Source organism: Anomaloglossus baeobatrachus, chromosome 5, assembly GCF_048569485.1.
Source record: "Anomaloglossus baeobatrachus isolate aAnoBae1 chromosome 5, aAnoBae1.hap1, whole genome shotgun sequence".
Classification (NCBI taxonomy): domain Eukaryota; kingdom Metazoa; phylum Chordata; class Amphibia; order Anura; family Aromobatidae; genus Anomaloglossus; species Anomaloglossus baeobatrachus.
This window is the reverse complement of record NC_134357.1, coordinates 598,640,633-598,667,325: the sequence shown is the minus strand read 5'-3', so window position 1 is coordinate 598,667,325 and position 26,693 is coordinate 598,640,633. Positions and strand designations below refer to the sequence as shown.

Sequence of the window (26,693 nt, the reverse complement as noted above, 5' to 3'; positions counted from 1 at the left end):
AGTCAGCGCCTGCCCATATACTGCCCATCATTAATGGAAACAGTCAGCACCTGCCCATTTACTGCCCGTCATTAATGGAAACAGTCAGCACCTGCCCATATACTGCCCATCATTAATGGAAACAGTCAGCACCTGCCCATTTACTGCCCGTCATTAATGGAAACAGTCAGCACCTGCCCATATACTGCTCGTCATTAATGGAAACAGTCAGCGCCGGCCCATATACTGCCCGTCATTAATGGAAACACTCAGCACCTGCCCATATACTGCCCATCATTAATGGAAACAGTCAGCACCTGCCCATATACTGCCCGTCATTAATGGAAACAGCCAGCACCTGCCCATATACTGCCCGTCATTAATGGAAACAGTCAGCGCCTGCCCATATACTGCCCGTCATTAATGGAAACAGTCAGCACCGGCCTGCCCATATACTGCCCGTCATTAATGGAAACAGTCAGCGCCTGCCCATATACTGCCCGTCATTAATGGAAACAGTCAGCGCCTGCCCATATACTGCCCGTCATTAATGGAAACAGTCAGCGGCTGCCCATATACTGCCCATCATTAAAAGAAACAGTCAGCACCGGCCTGCCCATATACTGCCCGTCATTAATGGAAACAGTCAGCACCTGCCCATATACTGCCCATCATTAATGGAAACAGTCAGCGGCTACCCATATACTGCCCATCATTAATGGAAACAGTCAGCGCCTGCCCATATACTGCCCATCATTAATGGAAACAGTCAGCGCCTGCCCATATACTGCCCATCATTAATGGAAACAGTCAGCGCCGGCCCATATACTGCCCATCATTAATGGAAACAGTCAGCGCCGGCCTGCCCATATACTGCCCGTCATTAATGGAAACAGTCAGCGCCTGCCCATATACTGCCCATCATTAATGGAAACAGTCAGCGCCTGCCCATATACTGCCCATCATTAATGGAAACAGTCAGCGCCGGCCCATATACTGCCCATCATTAATGGAAACAGTCAGCGGCTGCCCATATACTGCCCGTCATTAATGGAAACAGTCAGCGGCTGCCCATATACTGCCCATCATTAATGGAAACAGTCAGCACCGGCCCATATACTGCCCGTCATTAATGGAAACAGTCAGCGCCGGCCTGTCCATATACTGCCCATCATTAATGGAAACAGCCAGCGGCTGCCCATATATTGCCCATCATTAATGGAAACAGTCAGCACCTGCCCATATACTGCCCGTCATTAATGGAAACAGTCAGCGCCTGCCCATATACTGCCCATCATTAATGGAAACAGTCAGCACCTGCCCATATACTGCCCGTCATTAATGGAAACAGTCAGCGGCTGCCCATATACTGCCCGTCATTAATGGAAACAGTCAGCGGCTGCCCATATACTGCCCGTCATTAATGGAAACAGTCAGCACCTGCCCATATACTGCCCATCATTAATGGAAACAGTCAGCGGCTGCCCATATACTGCCCATCATTAATGGAAACAGTCAGCACCTGCCCATATACTGCTCGTCATTAATGGAAACAGTCAGCGGCTGCCTATATACTGCCCATCAATAATGGAAACAGTCAGCGGCTGCCCATATATTGCCCATCATTAATGGAAACAGTCAGCGGCTGCCCATATACTGCCCATCATTAATGGAAACAGTCAGGGCCGGCCCATATACTGCTCGTCATTAATGGAAACAGTCAGGGGCTACCCATATACTGCCCATCATTAATGGAAACAGTCAGGGCCGGCCCATATACTGCCCGTCATTAATGGAAACAGTCAGCGCCTGCCCATATACTGCCCATCATTAATGGAAACAGTCAGCGGCTGCCCATATACTGCCCGTCATTAATGGAAACAGTCAGCGTCTGCCCATATACTGCCCATCATTAATGGAAACAGTCAGTGCCTGCCCATATACTGCCCGTCATTAATGGAAACAGCACCTGCCCATATACTGCCCGTCATTAATGGAAACAGTCAGCACCGGCCTGCCCATATACTGCCCATCATTAATGGAAACAGTCAGCGTCTGCCCATATACTGCCCATCATTAATGGAAACAGTCAGCGCCTGCCCATATACTGCCCATCATTAATGGAAACAGTCAGCACCTGCCCATTTACTGCCCGTCATTAATGGAAACAGTCAGCACCTGCCCATATACTGCCCGTCATTAATGGAAACAGTCAGCACCTGCCCATATACTGCTCGTCATTAATGGAAACAGTCAGCGCCGGCCCATATACTGCCCGTCATTAATGGAAACACTCAGCACCTGCCCATATACTGCCCATCATTAATGGAAACAGTCAGCACCTGCCCATATACTGCCCGTCATTAATGGAAACAGCCAGCACCTGCCCATATACTGCCCGTCATTAATGGAAACAGTCAGCGCCTGCCCATATACTGCCCGTCATTAATGGAAACAGTCAGCACCGGCCTGCCCATATACTGCCCGTCATTAATGGAAACAGTCAGCGCCTGCCCATATACTGCCCGTCATTAATGGAAACAGTCAGCGCCTGCCCATATACTGCCCGTCATTAATGGAAACAGTCAGCGGCTGCCCATATACTGCCCATCATTAAAAGAAACAGTCAGCACCGGCCTGCCCATATACTGCCCGTCATTAATGGAAACAGTCAGCACCTGCCCATATACTGCCCATCATTAATGGAAACAGTCAGCGGCTACCCATATACTGCCCATCATTAATGGAAACAGTCAGCGCCTGCCCATATACTGCCCATCATTAATGGAAACAGTCAGCGCCTGCCCATATACTGCCCATCATTAATGGAAACAGTCAGCGCCGGCCCATATACTGCCCATCATTAATGGAAACAGTCAGCGCCGGCCTGCCCATATACTGCCCGTCATTAATGGAAACAGTCAGCGCCTGCCCATATACTGCCCATCATTAATGGAAACAGTCAGCGCCTGCCCATATACTGCCCATCATTAATGGAAACAGTCAGCGCCGGCCCATATACTGCCCATCATTAATGGAAACAGTCAGCGGCTGCCCATATACTGCCCGTCATTAATGGAAACAGTCAGCGGCTGCCCATATACTGCCCATCATTAATGGAAACAGTCAGCACCGGCCCATATACTGCCCATCATTAATGGAAACAGTCAGCGCCGGCCTGCCCATATACTGCCCGTCATTAATGGAAACAGTCAGCGTCTGCCCATATACTGCCCATCATTAATGGAAACAGTCAGTGCCTGCCCATATACTGCCCGTCATTAATGGAAACAGCACCTGCCCATATACTGCCCGTAATTAATGGAAACAGTCAGCACCGGCCTGCCCATATACTGCCCATCATTAATGGAAACAGTCAGCGTCTGCCCATATACTGCCCATCATTAATGGAAACAGTCAGCACCTGCCCATTTACTGCCCGTCATTAATGGAAACAGTCAGCACCTGCCCATATACTGCCCGTCATTAATGGAAACAGTCAGCACCTGCCCATATACTGCTCGTCATTAATGGAAACAGTCAGCGCCGGCCTGCCCATATACTGCCCGTCATTAATGGAAACACTCAGCACCTGCCCATATACTGCCCGTCATTAATGGAAACAGCCAGCACCTGCCCATATACTGCCCGTCATTAATGGAAACAGTCAGCGCCTGCCCATATACTGCCCGTCATTAATGGAAACAGTCAGCACTGGCCTGCCCATATACTGCCCGTCATTAATGGAAACAGTCAGCGCCTGCCCATATACTGCCCGTCATTAATGGAAACAGTCAGCGCCTGCCCATATACTGCCCGTCATTAATGGAAACAGTCAGCGGCTGCCCATATACTGCCCATCATTAAAAGAAACAGTCAGCACCGGCCTGCCCATATACTGCCCGTCATTAATGGAAACAGTCAGCACCTGCCCATATACTGCCCATCATTAATGGAAACAGTCAGCGGCTACCCATATACTGCCCATCATTAATGGAAACAGTCAGCGCCTGCCCATATACTGCCCATCATTAATGGAAACAGTCAGCGCCTGCCCATATACTGCCCATCATTAATGGAAACAGTCAGCGCCGGCCCATATACTGCCCATCATTAATGGAAACAGTCAGCGCCGGCCTGCCCATATACTGCCCGTCATTAATGGAAACAGTCAGCGCCTGCCCATATACTGCCCATCATTAATGGAAACAGTCAGCGCCTGCCCATATACTGCCCATCATTAATGGAAACAGTCAGCGCCTGCCCATATACTGCCCATCATTAATGGAAACAACCAGCGCCTGCCCATATACTGCCCATCATTAATGGAAACAGTCAGCGGCTGCCCATATACTGCCCATCATTAATGGAAACAGTCAGCGCCGGCCCATATACTGCCCATCATTAATGGAAACAGTCAGCGGCTGCCCATATACTGCCCGTCATTAATGGAAACAGTCAGCGGCTGCCCATATACTGCCCATCATTAATGGAAACAGTCAGCGCCTGCCCATATACTGCCCATCATTAATGGAAACAGTCAGCGGCTGCCCATATACTGCCCATCATTAATGGAAACAGTCAGCGCCGGCCCATATACTGCCCATCATTAATGGAAACAGTCAGCGGCTGCCCATATACTGCCCGTCATTAATGGAAACAGTCAGCGGCTGCCCATATACTGCCCATCATTAATGGAAACAGTCAGCACCGGCCCATATACTGCCCATCATTAATGGAAACAGTCAGCGCCTGCCCATATACTGCCCATCATTAATGGAAACAGTCAGCGGCTGCCCATATACTGCCCATCATTAATGGAAACAGTCAGCGCCGGCCCATATACTGCCCATCATTAATGGAAACAGTCAGCGGCTGCCCATATACTGCCCGTCATTAATGGAAACAGTCAGCGGCTGCCCATATACTGCCCATCATTAATGGAAACAGTCAGCACCGGCCCATATACTGCCCATCATTAATGGAAACAGTCAGCGCCGGCCTGCCCATATACTGCCCATCATTAATGGAAACAGCCAGCGGCTGCCCATATATTGCCCATCATTAATGGAAACAGTCAGCACCTGCCCATATACTGCCCGTCATTAATGGAAACAGTCAGCGCCTGCCCATATACTGCCCATCATTAATGGAAACAGTCAGCACCTGCCCATATACTGCCCGTCATTAATGGAAACAGTCAGCGGCTGCCCATATACTGCCCGTCATTAATGGAAACAGTCAGCGGCTGCCCATATACTGCCCGTCATTAATGGAAACAGTCAGCACCTGCCCATATACTGCCCATCATTAATGGAAACAGTCAGCGGCTGCCCATATACTGCCCATCATTAATGGAAACAGTCAGCACCTGCCCATATACTGCTCGTCATTAATGGAAACAGTCAGCGGCTGCCTATATACTGCCCATCATTAATGGAAACAGTCAGCGGCTGCCCATATATTGCCCATCATTAATGGAAACAGTCAGCGGCTGCCCATATACTGCCCATCATTAATGGAAACAGTCAGGGCCGGCCCATATACTGCTCGTCATTAATGGAAACAGTCAGGGGCTACCCATATACTGCCCATCATTAATGGAAACAGTCAGGGCCGGCCCATATACTGCCCGTCATTAATGGAAACAGTCAGCGCCTGCCCATATACTGCCCATCATTAATGGAAACAGTCAGCGTCTGCCCATATACTGCCCGTCATTAATGGAAACAGTCAGCGTCTGCCCATATACTGCCCATCATTAATGGAAACAGTCAGTGCCTGCCCATATACTGCCCGTCATTAATGGAAACAGTCAGCACCTGCCCATATACTGCCCGTCATTAATGGAAACAGTCAGCACCGGCCTGCCCATATACTGCCCGTCATTAATGGAAACAGTCAGCACCTGCCCATATACTGCCCGTCATTAATGGAAACAGTCAGCACCTGCCCATATACTGCCCGTCATTAATGGAAACAGTCAGCACCTGCCCATATACTGCCCGTCATTAATGGAAACAGTCAGCACCTGCCCATATACTGCCCATCATTAATGGAAACAGTCAGCGCCTGCCCATATACTGCCCATCATTAATGGAAACAGTCAGCACCTGCCCATTTACTGCCCGTCATTAATGGAAACAGTCAGCACCTGCCCATATACTGCCCGTCATTAATGGAAACAGTCAGCACCTGCCCATATACTGCCCGTCATTAATGGAAACAGTCAGCACCTGCCCATATACTGCTCGTCATTAATGGAAACAGTCAGCGCCGGCCCATATACTGCCCATCATTAATGGAAACAGTCAGCACCTGCCCATATACTGCCCATCATTAATGGAAACAGTCAGCACCTGCCCATATACTGCCCGTCATTAATGGAAACAGTCAGCACCTGCCCATATACTGCTCGTCATTAATGGAAACAGTCAGCGGCTGCCTATATACTGCCCATCATTAATGGAAACAGTCAGCGGCTGCCCATATACTGCCCATCATTAATGGAAACAGTCAGCACCTGCCCATATACTGCCCGTCATTAATGGAAACAGCCAGCACCTGCCCATATACTGCCCGTCATTAATGGAAACAGTCAGCGCCTGCCCATATACTGCCCGTCATTAATGGAAACAGTCAGCACCGGCCTGCCCATATACTGCCCGTCATTAATGGAAACAGTCAGCGCCTGCCCATATACTGCCCGTCATTAATGGAAACAGTCAGCGCCTGCCCATATACTGCCCGTCATTAATGGAAACAGTCAGCGGCTGCCCATATACTGCCCATCATGAAAAGAAACAGTCAGCACCGGCCTGCCCATATACTGCCCGTCATTAATGGAAACAGTCAGCACCTGCCCATATACTGCCCATCATTAATGGAAACAGTCAGCGGCTACCCATATACTGCCCATCATTAATGGAAACAGTCAGCGCCTGCCCATATACTGCCCATCATTAATGGAAACAGTCAGCGCCTGCCCATATACTGCCCATCATTAATGGAAACAGTCAGCGCCGGCCCATATACTGCCCATCATTAATGGAAACAGTCAGCGCCGGCCTGCCCATATACTGCCCATCATTAATGGAAACAGTCAGCACTGGCCTGCCCATATACTGCCCGTCATTAATGGAAACAGTCAGCGCCTGCCCATATACTGCCCATCATTAATGGAAACAGTCAGTGCCTGCCCATATACTGCCCATCATTAATGGAAACAGTCAGCGCCGGCCCATATACTGCCCATCATTAATGGAAACAGTCAGCGGCTGCCCATATACTGCCCGTCATTAATGGAAACAGTCAGCGGCTGCCCATATACTGCCCATCATTAATGGAAACAGTCAGCACCGGCCTGCCCATATACTGCCCGTCATTAATGGAAACAGTCAGCGCCTGCCCATATACTGCCCATCATTAATGGAAACAGTCAGCACCTGCCCATATACTGCCCGTCATTAATGGAAACAGTCAGCACCTGCCCATATACTGCCCGTCATTAAAGGAAACAGTCAGCGGCTGCCCATATACTGCCCGTCATTAATGGAAACAGTCAGCACCTGCCCATATACTGCCCATCATTAATGGAAACAGTCAGCGGCTGCCCATATACTGCCCATCATTAATGGAAACAGTCAGCACCTGCCCATATACTGCTCGTCATTAATGGAAACAGTCAGCGGCTGCCTATATACTGCCCATCATTAATGGAAACAGTCAGCGGCTGCCCATATATTGCCCATCATTAATGGAAACAGTCAGCGGCTGCCCATATACTGCCCATCATTAATGGAAACAGTCAGGGCCGGCCCATATACTGCTCGTCATTAATGGAAACAGTCAGGGGCTACCCATATACTGCCCATCATTAATGGAAACAGTCAGGGCCGGCCCATATACTGCCCGTCATTAATGGAAACAGTCAGCGCCTGCCCATATACTGCCCATCATTAATGGAAACAGTCAGCGTCTGCCCATATACTGCCCGTCATTAATGGAAACAGTCAGCGCCTGCCCATATACTGCCCGTCATTAATGGAAACAGTCAGCGGCTGCCCATATACTGCCCGTCATTAATGGAAACAGTCAGGGCCTGCCCATATACTGCCCGTCATTAATGGAAACAGTCAGCGCCTGCCCATATACTGCCCGTCATTAATGGAAACAGTCAGCGTCTGCCCATATACTGCCCATCATTAATGGAAACAGTCAGTGCCTGCCCATATGCTGCCCGTCATTAATGGAAACAGTCAGCACCTGCCCATATACTGCCCGTCATTAATGGAAACAGTCAGCACCGGCCTGCCCATATACTGCCCATCATTAATGGAAACAGTCAGCGTCTGCCCATATACTGCCCATCATTAATGGAAACAGTCAGCGCCTGCCCATATACTGCCCATCATTAATGGAAACAGTCAGCGCCGGCCCATATACTGCCCGTCATTAATGGTAACAGTCAGCACCTGCCCATATACTGCCCGTCATTAATGGAAACAGTCAGCGGCTGCCCATATACTGCCCGTCATTAATGGAAACAGTCAGCACCTGCCCATATACTGCCCATCATTAATGGAAACAGTCAGCGGCTGCCCATTTACTGCCCGTCATTAATGGAAACAGTCAGCACCTGCCCATATACTGCCCGTCATTAATGGAAACAGTCAGCACCTGCCCATATACTGCCCGTCATTAATGGAAACAGTCAGCACCTGCCCATATACTGCTCGTCATTAATGGAAACAGTCAGCGCCGGCCCATATACTGCCCATCATTAATGGAAACAGTCAGCACCTGCCCATATACTGCCCGTCATTAATGGAAACACTCAGCACCTGCCCATATACTGCCCATCATTAATGGAAACAGTCAGCACCTGCCCATATACTGCCCGTCATTAATGGAAACAGCCAGCACCTGCCCATATACTGCCCGTCATTAATGGAAACAGTCAGCGCCTGCCCATATACTGCCCGTCATTAATGGAAACAGTCAGCACCGGCCCATATACTGCCCGTCATTAATGGAAACAGTCAGCACCTGCCCATATACTGCCCGTCATTAATGGAAACAGTCAGCGCCTGCCCATATACTGCCCGTCATTAATGGAAACAGTCAGCACCGGCCCATATACTGCCCGACATTAATGGAAACAGTCAGCACCTGCCCATATACTGCCCATCATTAATGGAAACAGTCAGCACCTGCCCATATACTGCCCGTCATTAATGGAAACAGTCAGCACCGGCCCATATACTGCCCGACATTAATGGAAACAGTCAGCACCTGCCCATATACTGCCCGTCATTAATGGAAACAGTCAGCGGCTGCCCATATACTGCCCGTCATTAATGGAAACAGTCAGCACCGGCCCATATACTGCCCGACATTAATGGAAACAGTCAGCACCGGCCCATATACTGCCCATCATTAATGGAAACAGTCAGCACCTGCCCATATACTGCCCATCATTCATGGAAACAGTCAGCACCTGCCCATATACTGCCCGTCATTAATGGAAACAGTCAGCACCGGCCCATATACTGCCCGACATTAATGGAAACAGTCAGCACCTGCCCATATACTGCCCATCATTAATGGAAACAGTCAGCACCTGCCCATATACTGCCCGTCATTAATGGAAACAGTCAGCACCGGCCCATATACTGCCCGACATTAATGGAAACAGTCAGCACCTGCCCATATACTGCCCGTCATTAATGGAAACAGTCAGCACCTGCCCATATACTGTCCGTCATTAATGGAAACAGTCAGCACCTGCCCATATACTGCCCATCATTAATGGAAACAGTCAGCACCTGCCCATATACTGTCCGTCATTAATGGAAACAGTCAGCACCTGCCCATATACTGCCCGTCATTAATGGAAACAGTCAGCGGCTGCCCATATACTGCCCGTCATTAATGGAAACACTCAGCACCTGCCCATATACTGTCCGTCATTAATGGAAACAGTCAGCGCCTGCCCATATACTGCCCATCATTAATGGAAACAGTCAGCACGCTGGTAGACACACTTATTGCTTAGCAAGAGTAATAAAGGGGGACTCTAAAAATAGTCATTTAAAAATAGGATAAACCCGAGGCCCCTCTCCCTTATATACAGCCCGGGGTCCCCTCTCCCTTATATACAGCCCTTTGCCCTCTCTCCCTTTTAAACCCTCTCCCTTATACAGTCAGGTCCAGAAATATTTGGACAGTGACACAAGTTTTGTTATTTTAGCTGTTTACAAAAACATGTTCAGAAATACAATTATATATATAATATGGGCTGAAAGTGCACACTCCCAGCTGCAATATGAGAGTTTTCACATCCAAATCAGAGAAAGGGTTTAGGAATCATAGCTCTGTAATGCATAGCCTCCTCTTTTTCAAGGGACCAAAAGTAATTGGACAAGGGACTCTAAGGGCTGCAATTAACTCTGAAGGAGTCTCCCTCGTTAACCTGTAATCAATGAAGTAGTTAAAAGGTCTGGGGTTGATTACAGGTGTGTGGTTTTGCATTTGGAAGCTGTTGCTGTGACCAGACAACATGCGGTCTAAGGAACTCTCAATTGAGGTGAAGCAGAACATCCTGAGGCTGAAAAAATCCATCAGAGAGATAGCAGACATGCTTGGAGTAGCAAAATCAACAGTTGGGTACATTCTGAGAAAAAAGGAATTGACTGGTGAGCTTGGGAACTCAAAAAGGCCTGGGCGTCCACGGATGACAACAGTGGTGGATGATCGCCGCATACTTTCTTTGGTGAAGAAGAACCCGTTCACAACATCAACTGAAGTCCAGAACACTCTCAGTGAAGTAGGTGTATCTGTCTCTAAGTCACCAGTAAAGAGAAGACTCCATGAAAGTAAATACAAAGGGTTCACATCTAGATGCAAACCATTCATCAATTCCAAAAATAGACAGGCCAGAGTTACATTTGCTGAAAAACACCTCATGAAGCCAGCTCAGTTCTGGAAAAGTATTCTATGGACAGATGAGACCAAGATCAACCTGTACCAGAATGATGGGAAGAAAAAAGTTTGGAGAAGAAAGGGAACGGCACATGATCCAAGGCACACCACATCCTCTGTAAAACATGGTGGAGGCAACGTGATGGCATGGGCATGCATGGCTTTCAATGGCACTGGGTCACTTGTGTTTATTGATGACATAACAGCAGACAAGAGTAGCCGGATGAATTCTGAAGTGTACCGGGATATACTTTCAGCCCAGATTCAGCCAAATGCCGCAAAGTTGATCGGACGGCGCTTCATAGTACAGATGGACAATGACCCCAAGCATACAGCCAAAGCTACCCAGGAGTTCATGAGTGCAAAAAAGTGGAACATTCTGCAATGGCCAAGTCAATCACCAGATCTTAACCCAATTGAGCATGCATTTCACTTGCTCAAATCCAGACTTAAGACGGAAAGACCCACAAACAAGCAAGACCTGAAGGCTGCGGCTGTAAAGGCCTGGCAAAGCATTAAGAAGGAGGAAACCCAGCGTTTGGTGATGTCCATGGGTTCCAGACTTAAGGCAGTGATTGCCTCCAAAGGATTCGCAACAAAATATTGAAAATAAAAATATTTTGTTTGGGTTTGGTTTATTTGTCCAATTACTTTTGACCTCCTAAAATGTGGAGTGTTTGTAAAGAAATGTGACAATTCCTACAATTTCTATCAGATATTTTTGTTCAAACCTTCAAATTAAACGTTACAATCTGCACTCGAATTCTGTTGTAGAGGTTTCATTTCACATCCAATGTGGTGGCATGCAGAGCCCAACTCGCCAAAATTGTGTCACTGGCCAAACATTTCTGGACCTAACTGTATACAGCCTTGGGTCCCCTCTCACTTATATACAGCCCAGAGTCTCTCTCACTTATATACAGCACGGAGTCCCTTTCGCTTATATACAGCCCGGAGTCTCTCTCACTTATATACAGCCTGGAGTCCCTCTCACTTATATACGGCCCAGAGTCTCTCTCACTTATATACAGCACGGAGTCTCTCTCACTTATATACAGCCCGGAGTCCCTCTCACTTATATACAGCCCAGAGTCTCTCTCACTTATATACAGCCTGGAGTCCCTGTCACTTATATACAGCCCAGACTCCCTCTCGCTTATATACAGCACGGAGTCTCTCTCACTTATATACAGCCTGGAGTCTCTCTCACTTATATACAGCCCGGAGTCTCTCTCACTTATAGACAGCACAGAGTCTCTCTCACCTATATACAGCCTGGAGTCCCTCTCACTTATATACAGCACGGAGTCCCTCTCACTTATATACAGCCTGGAGTCCCTCTCACTTATATACAGCCCGGAGTCCCTCTCACTTATATACAGCACGGAGTCCCTCTCACTTATATACAGCCTGGAGTCCCTCTCACTTATATACAGCCCAGAGTCTCTCTCACTTATATACAGCCTGGAGTCCCTCTCACTTATATACAGCACGGAGTCCCTCTCACTTATATACAGCCTGGAGTCCCTCTCACTTATATACAGCACGGAGTTCCTCTCGCTTATATACAGCCCGGAGTCTCTCTCACTTATATACAGCCCAGAGTCCCTCTCACTTATATACAGCCCAGAGTCCCTCTCACTTATATACAGCACGGAGTCTCTCTCACTTATATACAGCCCGGAGTCCCTCTCACTTATATACAGCCCGGAGTCCCTCTCAGTTATATACAGCCCAGAGTCTCTCTCACTTATATACAGCCTGGAGTCTCTCTCACTTATATACAGCCCGGGGCCCCTCTCACTTATATACAGCACGGAGTCTCTCTCACTTATATACAGCCCGGAGTCCCTCTCACTTATATACAGCACGGAGTCCCTCTCACTTATATACAGCCTGGAGTCCCTCTCACTTATATACAGCACGGAGTTCCTCTCGCTTATATACAGCCTGGGGCCCCTCTCACTTATATACAGCCCGGAGTCCCTGTCACTTATATACAGCCCAGAGTCCCTCTCACTTATATACAGCACGGAGTCTCTCTCACTTATATACAGCCCGGAGTCCCTCTCAGTTATATACAGCCCAGAGTCTCTCTCACTTATATACAGCCTGGAGTCTCTCTCACTTATATACAGCCCGGGGCCCCTCTCACTTATATACAGCACGGAGTCTCTCTCACTTATATACAGCTCGCGGTCTCTCTCACTTATATACAGCCTGGAGTCCCTCTTGCTTATATACAGCCCAGTGTCTCTCTCACTTATATACACCTCGGGCCCCTCTCACTTATATACAGCCCGGAGTCTCTCTCACTTATATACAGCCCGGAGTCTCTCTCACTTATATACAGCCTGGAGTCCCTCTCACTTATATACAGCCCGGAGTCCCTCTCACTTATATACAGCCCGGAGTCTCTCTCACTTATATACAGCCCGGAGTCTCTCTCACTTATATACAGCCCAGAGTCCCTCTCACTTATATGCAGCCCGGAGTCTCTCTCACTTATATACAGCCCGGAGTCCCTCTCACTTATATACAGCCCGGAGACTCTCTCACTTATATACAGCCCAGAGTCCCTCTCACTTATATGCAGCCCGGAGTCTCTCTCACTTATATACAGCCCGGAGTCCCTCTCACTTATATACAGCCTGGAGTCCCTCTCACTTATATACAGCCCGGAGTCCCTCTCACTTATATACAGCCCGGAGTCTCTCTCACTTATATACAGCCCGGAGTCTCTCTCACTTATATACAGCCCAGAGTCCCTCTCACTTATATGCAGCCCGGAGTCCCTCTCGCTTATATGCAGCCCGGAGTCCCTCTCACTTATATACAGCCCAGTGTCTCTCTCACTTATATACACCTCGGGCCCCTCTCACTTATATACAGCCCGGAGTCTCTCTCACTTATATACAGCCCGGGGCCCCTCTCACTTATATACAGCCCAGAGTCCCTCTCACTTATATGCAGCCCGGAGTCCCTCTCGCTTATATGCAGCCCGGAGTCCCTCTCACTTATATGAAGCCCGGAGTCCCTCTCACTTATATACAGCCCGGAATCCCTCTCGCTTATATGCAGCCCGGAGTCCCTCTCACTTATATACAGCCCAAAGTCCCTCTCGTTTATATACAGCCTGGAGTCCCTCTCACTTATATACAGCCCGGAGTCTCTCTCACTTATATACAGCCTGGAGTCCCTCTCACTTATATACAGCCCGGAGTCTCTCTCACTTATATACAGCCCGGAGTCCCTCTCACTTATATACAGCTCGGGCCCCTCTCACTTATATGAAGCCCGGAGTCCCTCTCACTTATATACAGCCCGGAGTCCCTCTCGCTTATATGCAGCCCGGAGTCCCTCTCACTTATATACAGCCCAAAGTCCCTCTCGTTTATATACAGCCTGGAGTCCCTCTCACTTACATACAGCCCAGAGTCTCTCTCACTTATATACAGCCTGGAGTCCCTCTCACTTATATACAGCCCAGAGTCCCTCTCACTTATATACAGCCCAGAGTCTCTCTCACTTATATACAGCCCGGAGTCCCTCTCACTTATATACAGCCCGGAGTCTCTCTCACTTATATACAGCCCGGAGTCCCTCTCACTTATATACAGCCTGGAGTCCCTCTCACTTATATACAGCCCAGAGTCTCTCTCACTTATATACAGCCCGGAGTCCCTCTCACTTATATACAGCCCGGAGTCTCTCTCACTTATATACAGCCCGGAGTCCCTCTCACTTATATGCAGCCCGGAGTCCCTATCACTTATATACAGTCCAGAGTCCCTCTCTCTTATATACAGCCCAGAGTCTCTCTCACCTCTGTAGATAGGACCAGGAATGGCCACGGCCCGGCTCACCCACCTGATGTAAGAGGTCGTTATAGACGAGTCTAGAGAGCGGAGCCATGTGAGTGGCCGAATCCTCCTCGCTAGGGTTGGCCTGGGCGAACGTCAACATCCCAATATAGTCTGCGTAAGCGACCAGCAAGTAGTGTGGAGGGGACGGAGTCAGTAAGAAAGGAAAGCCGCCATGTTCTAGTATGCGCCCAGGCTGTATACAAGGGAACTTCAACACTATTGTCTGTAGACAGCGGTGCAAGGTAACGTCCCAGACCTTCAGGACCTGAGAAAGAGAGAAATCTATGACTGGTCCATAATACAGACATCCAGGACCTGGAGGAGAGGAGCAGTCTGTGACCGGTCCATAATAGAGACACCCAGGGCCTGGAGGAGAGGAGCAGTCTGTAACCGGTCCATAATAGAGACACCCAGGACCTGGAGGAGAGGAGCAGTCTGTCAACGGTCCATAATATAGACACCGAGGACCTGGAGGAGAGGAGCAGTCTGTGACTGGTCCATAATAGTTTGGCATAATGGTTTGGCTTTGGACATATTGGTATCACAGGCTAACCTTGTGGTCCAACTGTGGTTTGATCCATGAGGAGGTCTCTCATCTCGGACACTGTTGTTTAGGCCCTGGACAGGTCTCCTGTCTCGGTCATTGTTGTTTAGCCCCTGGTCAGGTCTCTTGTCTCGGATACTATTATTTAGCATCTGGTCAGGTCTATTGTCTCGGACACTGTTATTTAGCACCTGGTCAGGTCTCTTGTTTCGGACACTGTGGTTTGGCCCCTGGTCAGGTCTCTCGTCTCGGACACTATTTGTTTCATGGTCAGGTCTCTCAGCTCAGACACTGTTGTTTAGCCCCTGGTCAGGTCTCCTATCTCAGACACTCTGTTTGGTCCATGGTAAGGTCTCCTGTCCCCGGACACTCATTTGGTCCATGGTCAGGTCTCTCTTCTTGGACACATTTGTTCCATGCTAAGGCCTCTCAGCTCAGACACTGTTTATTAGCCTCTGGTCAGGTCTCCAGTCTTGGACACTGTGGTTTGGTTCCTGATCAGGTCTCCAGTCTCGGACTCTGTGGTTTGGTCCATGGTAAGGTCTTCTGTCTACACTGTGATTTTGTCCATGGTCAGGTCTCTCGTCTTGAGCACTAAGGTCTCTCAGCTCAGACACTGTTTATTAGCCTCTGGTCAGGTCTCCAGTCTTGGACGCCGTGGTTTGGTCCCTGGTCAGGTCTCCTGTCTCGGAAACTGTGGTTTGGTCCCTGGTCAGGTCTCCTGTCTCGGACACTGTGGTCCATGGTAAGGTCTCTGGTCTTGGACACTGTGATTTGGTCCATTGGACAGTATCGTTTGACCGTGGTTGTGTCACACTTACGGAGTCCTTAGAGTAACTGAAGATCTGTTTTTGGGGCTCATATATGACCACATCTATGATGGCTGTTTTGTGCTCTGTGAGGATGGCTATGGGTTGGCTTGGGACATATTGGTTCCACAGTCTAACCTTGTGGTCCAGCCCCCCCGTAATCAACATGTTCAGAGTCTTGCAGTAGTGAAAGCATTGCACCCCCTGTAACAAAATGGATGATATGTGATGTTAGTAAAGAAGATGAGGGATGTCACCATCACAGTCCACATGAGGACCACCACCCACCTTACTGATCTGCCAAGTGTACACCTTCCCTCTCCTGTAGATGTCCATGATAACCACCGAGCAGTGAGGGCTGCTGCAGGAGGAGATGACGAGCTCTGAATCTGGCACATACATCACTCTAGTAATGGCTTCTGAGTGGACGTCAGGAATAAACTGATAACTAAGAAAACTGCTATGGAGCTTCAAATCCTAAGAGAGAAGATGAAGGGAAGACGTGACCACAGTGCTCAAAGTAATAAAGACCTGAGACTCCTTAGATATTCGCCTTCTGAAGCCTCAGATCTTCATTTGGAGGAGTAACATCTTATGCCGGCGTCACACGGTACGATCTATCGTGCGATCGCACGAGCGATCGTACCCACCCCCTTCGTTTGTGCGTCCCACAAAGTCGTTAACCCCCGTCACACGCACTTACCTCCCGGACGACCTCGCTGTGGGCAGCGAACATCCTCTTCCTGAAGAAGCAGAGGGGCGGAGATGAGCGGGACGTAACATCCCGCCCACTTTCTTCCTTCCGCATTGCCGGCGGCCGCAGGTAAGCTGTGTTCATCGTTCCCGGTGTGTCACACGGAGCGATGTGTGCTGCCCCGGGAAAGATGAACAACCGGTGCACAGAAGAAGAAACGACTTTTTGAAAATGAGCTACGTGTCAACGAGCAACGATAAGGTGAGTATTTTTTCTCGTTCACCGTCGCTCGTAGCTGTCACATGCTACGATATATTAAACGGTGCCGGATGTGCGTCACTTACGACGTCACCCCGCCGACATATCGCCCGATATATCGTACCGTGTGACGCCGGCATTAGAGCTTTACATTTTCCATCATGTCCTTCTACCATTTCTAGTCTGGAGTCCTAATCGACCACCCTCCTGGCATTGACCATAGAAAGGTGAAGGTTGGTACCCACCTGCATGTAAACTTGTTGTGGTCCTGGCTGGTGGCTAAATGGCTTCTCAAACAATCCAGAGTTGGGCTTCAGAAGCCACAAAAGATTTAAGCAGCCCTTGTCATCGCCCCATGTAAGTAGCGAGCGGCTTCCAGTGGACTATGGGAAGAAGAGGATGGTGACTCCTCCGAATCACCAGTGCTACATGACTCACATTGAAGGAGTTCTACATAAAAGTATAAATATATATACCTTCACATTGTACCAATAGTAGAAGCAGGTGGCAACATTGGTTAGAGCTGTAAAAGAAGAGTCGTCAGAAGAGTGAATCTCTAGGCTCATCATCTACAACTATCCATAAGTCACGTTAGAAGAACCCTAAAACTGTTCTAGGTAATGAGACAGTCTATGTTTGAATAACTAGACCTGAGCATGGAGAGACACGAGGAGGATAGAATTCCCCATCATCAATCTTAAGGGTGCTTTACACGCTGCGATATCGCTAACGATTTATCGTCGGGGTCACGGTGTTAGTGACGCACATCTGGCGCCGTTAGCGACATCGCAGCGTGCAACACATACGAGCGACCTTCAACGATCGCAAAAGCGGTAAAAATCGTTGTTTTTGGAGCGGTCGTCCAAACACCAAATATCGTTGTCTGGTGAGTAACGAGGTTGTTTCTCGTTCCTGCGGCAGCACACATCGCTATGTGTGACACTGCAGGAACGAGGAAACTCACCGTACCTGCGTCCCGCCGGCAATGAGGAAGGAAGGAGGTGGGCGGGATGTTCGGCCCGCTTATCTCCGCCCCTCCTCTACTATTGGGCGGCCGCTTAGTGACGTTGCTATGACACTGAACTAACCGCCCCCTTAGAAAGGAGGCAGTTCGCCGGTCATAGCGACATCGCTAGCCAGGTAAGTGCATGTGACGGGTGTAAGCAATGTTGTGCACCACGGGCAGCGATTTGCCCGTGACGCACAACCGACGGGGGCAGTTACGCTCGCTAGCGATATCGATACAAATATCGCAGTGGGTAAAGTACCCTTTAGAGTATCCCAATACCAAGATCAGAGTGTCCCACTACCAAGGTCACTCCATACCATCACCTGGGTCAGAGTGTCCCATCACCAGGGCCAGCGAATCCCCTCACCATGGCCAGCAAGTCCCCTTACCAGGGCCAGAATGTCTCATCACAAGGTCAGAGTGTTGCATCCCATCCCCAGGGTCAGAGTGTGCCATTACCAAGATCAGAGTGTTCCATTACCAGGGTCAGTGTCCCATGAACACGATCAGAGTGTGCCATCACCAGCATCAGAGTGTGCCATTCCATCACCAGGGTCAGAGTGTCCCATCACTAGCATCAGTGACCCATCCCATCCCCAGAATCAGAGTGTGCCATCACCAGCAACAGTGTCCCATCCCCAGGATCAGTGTCCCATGACCACGATCAGAATGTGCCAACACCAGCATCAGAGTGTGCCATCCCATCACCAGGGTCAGAGTGTGCCATTACCAAGATCAGAGTGTTCCATCACCAGGGTCAGTGTTCCATGACCACGATCAGAATGTGCCATCACCAGCATCAGAGTGTTGCATCCCATCCCCAGGGTCAGAGTGTGCCATACCAAGATCAGAGTGTTCCATCACCAGGGTCAGTGTCCCATGAACACGATCAGAGTGTGCCATCACCAGCATCAGAGTGTGCCATTCCATCACCAGGGTCAGAGTGTCCCATCACTAGCATCAGTGACCCATCCCATCCCCAGAATCAGAGTGTGCCATCACCAGCAACAGTGTCCCATCCCCAGGATCAGTGTCCCATGACCACGATCAGAATGTGCCAACACCAGCATCAGAGTGTGCCATCCCATCACCAGGGTCAGAGTGTGCCATTACCAAGATCAGAGTGTTCCATCACCAGGGTCAGTGTTCCATGACCACGATCAGAATGTGCCATCACCAGCATCAGAGTGTTGCATCCCATCCCCAGGGTCAGAGTGTGCCATACCAAGATCAGAGTGTTCCATCACCAGGGTCAGTGTCCCATGAACACGATCAGAGTGTGCCATCACCAGCATCAGAGTGTGCCATTCCATCACCAGGGTCATAGTGTCCCATCACTAGCATCAGTGACCCATCCCATTCCCAGAATCAGAGTGTGCCATCACCAGCAACAGTGTCCCATCCCCAGGATCAGATTGTTCCATCCCATCCCCAGGGTCAGAGTGTGCCATCACCAAGGTGAGAGTGTTCCATCCCCAGGATCAGTGTCCCATGACCACGATCAGAATGTGCCATCACCAGCATCAGAGTGTGCCATCCCATCACCAGGGTCATAGTGTCCCATCACTAGGGTCAGAGTGTCCACTCACCAGCATTAGTGTCCCATCACCAAGATCATAGTGTCCCACTACCAATGTCAGACTATACCATCACCCGGGTCAGAGTGTCCCATCACCAGGGACAGAGTGCCCCATCACCAGGGCCAGCATGTCCCACCACCAAGGTCAGAGTGCCCCAACACCAAGGTCAGAGCGTGCCATCACCAACGTCAGAGTGTGCAATCACCAGCGTCAGAGTATGCCATCACCAAGGTCAGAGTGTGCCATCATTAGGGTCAGAATGTCCCGTCACAATGGTCAGAGTGTGCCATCACCAAGGTCAGAATGTCTCATCACCGGGGTCAGAGTGTCCCATCACTAGATCAGAGTGTTCCATACCATCACCAAGGTCAGAGTGTTCCATACCATCACCAAGGTCAGAGTGTTCCATTACCAGGGTCAGAGTGTGCCATCACAAAGGTCAGAGTGTACCATCACCAGGGTCAGAATGTCTCATCACCAGGGTCAGAGTGTCCCATCACCAGGGCCAGCATGTCCCATCAACAGATCAGAGTGTTCCATGCCATAACCAAGGTCAGAGTGTCCCAACACCAAGGTCAGAGTGTCCCATCCCCAGGGTCAGAGTGTCCCAACACCATGGTCAGAGTGTCCCATCACCAGGGTCAGTATGTCTCATTACCAGGGTCAGAATGTCTCATCACCAGGGTCAGAGTGTCCCAACACCAGGGCCAGCATATCCCATCACCAGATCAGAGTGTTCCATCCCATCACCAGATCAGAGTGTTCCAACGCCAAGGTCAGAGTGTGGCATCACCAGGGTCAGAGTTTCCCATCACCAGCACCAGAGTGTCCCATCACCAGGGTCAAAGTGTTCCATCACTAGCATCAGTGTCCCATCCCATCCCCAGAATCAGAGTGTGCCATCACCAGCATCAGTGTCCCATCCCCAGGATCAGAGTGTTCCATCCCATCCCCAGGGTCAGAGTGTGCCATCACCAAGGTGAGAGTGTTCCATCCCCAGGATCAGTGTCCATGACCACAACCAGAGTGTGCCATCCCATCACCAAGGTCAGAGTGTCTCATCATCAGGATCAGAGTGTCCCATCACCAGCATCAGTGTCCCATCTCCAGGATCAGAGTGTCCCACTACCAAGGTCAAATATACCATCACCCGTGTTATGATTCAGTGACCGAGGAGGATCAGAAAAAGGACAAAAAACTAGGAAACCCAGAATGTTACCAGAGTGGTTGGAATCTCACCGAACTGCAGACCTAACACTAATACACAACTAGAAGTAGCCGTGGACGTGCCTACGATGACCTGGTCGCCTCGACTAAGCCGGAGAACTAATTATTCCTACAGAGAGAAATACTGAAAAGGCTAATCTGCCTCGGAGCAGTCCCCAAAGATATAGATAGCCCCCCGCATATAAAGATTACGGTAATGTAGGAAAACACAATACGCAGGTAGAAGACATATTCAGCAAAGATGAGGCCAAACTAAATAGGAAAGGACAGAAAAGAGCACTGTCTGCAGCCATGCAATACTCTAGAAAAAGAACCAAAACGCCTGATATGGAAAAATACTGAGTCCACACGGACTCTGCCCCCACTATATCAGTACTCTGGTGTGACTGGGATCCAAACAAAACACTAATAGAGAGGAGGAACTGAAATTAGTACCAAGCATGATAAAACAAAATACATAGCAGAATATGGAGCAAGGTACACAGACATTCCCAGCAGGGAATGATCCAACTCCCCCCAGAACTCTACACAGGCAAAATCAGGAGACAAGCCTTAGTACCTAAATAGAAAAAAACAACAAGAAAGTGGAAACCACCAGCAGAGGAACAAAGACCAAACTTATCTGTAAGGAGTTCTGGTAGACATAGAAGAAAGGGCCGGCTTCAGAAGGTCCTTAGCACACACGAGACAACATTGAGCACCAGCCAGGAACAAGGGAACACTACTCAGTTATATAGGCCCAATCAGAATAAACTGATTGCCAATCATCCTCAGCTGTCTGGTTTCTATTCAGCAAGCCAACTCCACTACCAGCACTGACCACAAGAGGGAGCCCCAAACTGAAATCCAGTCCAAATGTATTCACAACACATCTGGGTCAGAGTGTCCCATCACCAGTGACAGAGTTCCCCATCACCAGGATCAGAACATCCCCTCACCAGGACCAGCATGTCCCATCACCAGGGTCAGAGTGCCCCAACACCAAGGTCAGAGTGTGCCATCACCAGCGTCAGAGTGTGCCATCACCAAGGTCAGAGTGTGTCATCATTAGGGTCAGCATCACTAGGGTCAGAGTGTCCCATCACCAAGGTTAGAGTGTTCCATTACCAGGGTCAGAGTGTGCCATCACCAAGGTCAGAGTGTACCATCACCAGGGTCAGAATGTTTCATCACCCGGGTCAGAGTGTCCCAACACCAGGGCCAGCATGTCCCATCACCAGATCAGAGTGTTCCATCCCATCACCATGGTCAGAGTGTCCCAACACCAAGGTTAGAGTGTCCCATCACCAGCATCAGTGTCCCATCACCAAGGTCAGAGTGTGCCATCACCAAGGTCAGAGTGCACCATCACCAAGGTCAGAGTGTCCCCACACCAGAGTCAGAGTGTCCCATCACCAGGACCAGCGTATCCCCTCACCATGGCCAGCATGTCCCCTTACCAAGGCCAGCATGTCCCATCACCAAAGTCAGAGTGTGCCATCACCAAGGTCAGAGTGTGCAATCACCAGCGTCAGAATGTCCCACCACCAAAGTCAGAATGTCCCATCATCAGCATCAGAATGACTCATCACCAGGGCCAGCATGTCCCATCACCAAGGTCAGAGTGTTCCATTCCATCCCCAGGGTCAGGGTGTCCCAACACCAAGGACAGAGTGTGTCATCACCAGTGTCAGCATGTCCAATCACTAAGATCAAAGTGTCCCTTCACCAGGGTCAGAGTGTGCCATCACCAGCGTCAGAGTGTCCTATCACCAAGATCAGAATGTCCCATCACCAAGCTCAGAGTGTGCTATCCTATCACCAGGGTCAGAGTGTGCCATCCCCAGCATTATCGCGTGCCATCACCAGGGTCAAAGTGTCCCATCACCAGTGTCAGCGTGTCCCATCACCAGGGTCAGAGTATGCCATCACCAGGGTCAGAGTGTGCCATCACCAGGGTCATAGTGTCCCATCACCAGGGTCAGCATGTCCCATCACCAGATCAGAGTGTTCCCTCCCATCCCCAGGGTCAGAGTGTCTCACCACCAAGGTCAGAGTCTCCCATCACCAGGTTTAGAGTGTGCCATCACTAGCTCTCATAGTGTGCCATCACCAGAGTCAAAGTGTCCCATCACCAAGGTTAGAGTGTGCCCTCACCAGGGTCAAAGTGTCCCATCACCAAGGTCAGAATGTCCCATAACCAGGGTTAGAGTGTGCCATCCTATCACCACGGTCACAGTGTCCCATCACCAGAGTCAGTGTCCCACCACCAGATCAGAGTGTTCCATCCCATCACCAGGGTCAGAATGTCCCATCACCAGGGTCTGAGTATTCCATCCCATCCCCAGGGTTAGAGTGTCCCATCATCAGGGTCAGCTTGTCCCATCACCAGATCAGAGTGTCCCATCCCATCCCCAGGGTTAGTAGTGTCCCATCACCAGGGTCAGAGTGTCCCATCACTAGGGTCCGAGTGACTCACCACCAGGGTCAGACTTTCCCATCACCAAAGTCAGTGTCCAACTACCAAGGTCAGAGTGTCCCATCCTATCACTAGCTCCTACCAAACATGTGGAACTCCTCTGAGATGTTTATTGTAGATACATCAAAGAAATGGATGTCACGGCCAGTGGTGGCTACAGCAACTTTTTGCACATTGGGCATGTAGACTGCATCCGTCACCCAAGACTTAAACCTTCTCCTTTCAACTTGTAAGTCTATAGGATTGATCTGCAATGTGAATAAGAAGGACAGTGAGGGTAAAGGTCTACAGACGCTAGACAGATAGATAAGAGTCCTGGATTAGCTAAGGTTGGAACTCCACAGAGCGGCCGCTTGGACCATTATAGGCCTGGAGCCAGGAGTATGCGGTGGGATCCTTGTGTGTCTACGACTTACCTGGTTCCTACATCCAGTCTTCTCTTCCACCTGGTGACTTTTTTGGGGCTTTGTGATGCAAGAAATTGCCACCTTTCGTCGGCCCTTTTCCCCATCTTGTTACATACCTCATAGGACTTCTGAGGGTGGAGGGCGCCATCCCACAAGGTGACAACTCCTCCTTTACTGATGCTCATAAACCAGAGAGGTGTTGGGCAGCTGATTGCCAGGATCCGGCAGGTGGGCTCTTGCTGGAAGGACAGACAGATAAACCCATGGTCCAGTCTGATATTACGTGGTCCCTGAGAAATGCTTGGCCTCACTGACCTTATTACGTGCGCACATTCTGATAATGGGCTCTCCAATCAATGTCACCTTCTGTGTCGTCATGTAGTCTCTCTCCTTGTATTGTAGGAGAAGGTAAGTGCAGAACTTGCTCCAGTCAATGAATCCATCACAGGAGGTGTCCACCTGCACAGAGACGTCACCATCATTAAGCTGCCATGTTGGTGTTGTGTAGGACTTGTATGTGGCCACCACCCTTGGCATTCTGGTGGTCGCTTTGTACCTTGTTAAACAGCAGTTCTGTATTATCATCCCAGGACTCCGACCCAAACAGTGCAACCAGGACGTCCTGAAACTCCTTCATAGTCATGTACCCGGGCCGCTGAGATGTTTCCTTCTGTCTCATCCTCCTTGGGGAAGGCTCCTCCACCTTGTCAGCCTTCACCTCCTGCACATTGTGATTGGTGAAGATGTCCTCCAGGGTCCTCAAGTCATCCAGACAGATCTTCTCCTCCAGACGCATGCGCTCACATTGATCGAAGCTGGGGGAGAAACCAATCCTGAAGACACCATGCCATACAACTACACAATGCACACAACACAGAAGTCTCCTACAACTGTGTGGAAACAATCAACAGGCAGCTTCTGACTGATCTCATACCATGCTCAGAACCCCAAAAGGGCAAACTGTCAGGCTGACCCCTCATTTGCAACTTAAGGCCTTTGATGCAGTCCTGTGCAGAGCACACCAATGGAACAGTGCCCACACTACAACGCTGTGGAACAGCACCCGTGGAACAACACCGGGTCACAACAACATGGTACAGTGCCTGTGATACACTGCAGTGGCACAATGTCTGCAGTACAATGCCATGGTACAATTCCCGTGGAACAACGCCGTGGCATACTGCCTTCAGTACAATGCCACAGTACAGTGCTCATGGTACAGTTCCCATGGTACAACACCAGGTCACAACGACATGGTACAGTGCCTGTGATACACTGCAGTGGCACAATGTCTGCAGTACAATGCCATGGTACAATTCCCGTGGAACAACGCCGTGGCATACTGCCTTCAGTACAATGCCACAGTACAGTGCTCATGGTACAGTTCCCGTGGTACAACACCAGGTCACAACGACATGGTACAGTGCCTGTGATACACTGCAGTGGCACAATGTCTGCAGTACAATGCCATGGTACAGTTCCCGTGGTACAACACCAGGTCACAACGACATGGTACAGTGCCTGTGATACACTGCAGTGGCACAATGTCTGCAGTACAATGCCATGGTACAATTCCCGTGGAACAACACCGTGGCATACTGCCTTAAGTACAATGCCACAGTACAGTGCCATGGTACAGTTCCCGTGGTACAACACCAGGTCACAACGACATGGTACAGTGCCTGTGATACACTGCAGTGGCACAATGTCTGCAGCACAATGCCATGGTACAGTTCCCGTGGTACAACACCAGGTCACAACGACATGGTACAGTGCCTGTGATAAACTGCAGTGGCACAATGTCTGCAGTACAATGCCATGGTACAGTTCCCGTGGTACAACACCAGGTCACAACGACATGGTACAGTGCCTGTGATACACTGCAGTGGCACAATGTCTGCAGTACAATGCCATGGTACAATGCTGTAGTACAGCACCCATGGTTCAATGCTGTAGTACAGCATCCATGGCACAATGCTGTAGCAGAGCACTCATGGTACAATGCTGTAGTACAGAAACCAAGGTATAATGCTGTAGTACAGCACCCATAGTACAATGCTGTAGTACAGAAACCAAGGTACAATGCTGTAGTACAGCACCCATGGTACAATGCTGTAGTACAGAAACCAAGGTACAATGCTGTAGTAGAGCACCTATGGTACAACGCCAATAGCACAGCGCCCATGGTACAATGCCACAGTACAGCGCCCAGGGTACAATGCCACAGTACAGCACCTATGGTACAATGCCACAGTACAGCACCCATGGTACAATGCCACAGTACAGCGCCCAGGGTACAATGCCACAGTACAGCACCTATGGTACAATGCCACAGTACAGCACCCATGGTACAATGACAATAGCACAGCACCCATGGTACAATGCCAATAGCACAGCGCCCATGGTACAATGCCACAGTACAGCGCCCATGGTACAATGCCACAGTACAGCACCCATGGTACAATGCCACAGTACAGCACCCATGGTACAATGCCACAGTACAGTGCTCATGGTACAATGCCACAGTACAGTGCTCATGGTACAATGCCACAGTACAGCGCCCATGGTACAATGCCACAGTACAGTGCCCATGGTACAATGCGGAGGCACAGCACCCATGGTACAATGCTGTAGTACAGCACCCATGGTACAACGCCCATAGCACAGCACCCATGGACCTATGCTGTAGTACAGCACCCATGGTACAATGCTGTAGTACAGCACCCATTGTACTATGCCCATAGCAAAGCACCCATGGTAAAATGCTGTAGTACAGCACCCGTGGTACAATGCCTATAGCACAGCACTCATGGAATAATGCTTTAGTACAGCACCCATGGTAAAATGCCCACAGCACAGAACCCGTGGTACAATGCTGT

The 26,693-nt window shown here is 49.7% G+C and overlaps 1 protein-coding gene across 1 annotated transcript in view; it reads right to left on the bottom strand.

The window, feature by feature from the left end:
* Positions 1–24,610, bottom strand: part of LOC142313185 (cilia- and flagella-associated protein 337-like) — a 246,589-nt gene extending 221,979 nt beyond the window's left edge. Inside the window, exons 1-9 of the mRNA XM_075352170.1 lie at positions 24,371–24,610; positions 24,130–24,273; positions 23,931–24,053; positions 23,490–23,655; positions 17,610–17,656; positions 17,379–17,516; positions 16,470–16,658; positions 16,194–16,385; positions 14,833–15,093 (exon numbers count right to left, since the gene is read on the bottom strand). Coding sequence (XP_075208285.1) covers positions 14,833–15,093; positions 16,194–16,385; positions 16,470–16,658; positions 17,379–17,516; positions 17,610–17,656; positions 23,490–23,655; positions 23,931–24,053; positions 24,130–24,273; positions 24,371–24,610 — 1,500 coding nt within the window. The remainder of the gene's footprint in view (positions 1–14,832; positions 15,094–16,193; positions 16,386–16,469; positions 16,659–17,378; positions 17,517–17,609; positions 17,657–23,489; positions 23,656–23,930; positions 24,054–24,129; positions 24,274–24,370) is intronic.
* Positions 24,611–26,693: the final 2,083 nt, after the last annotated feature.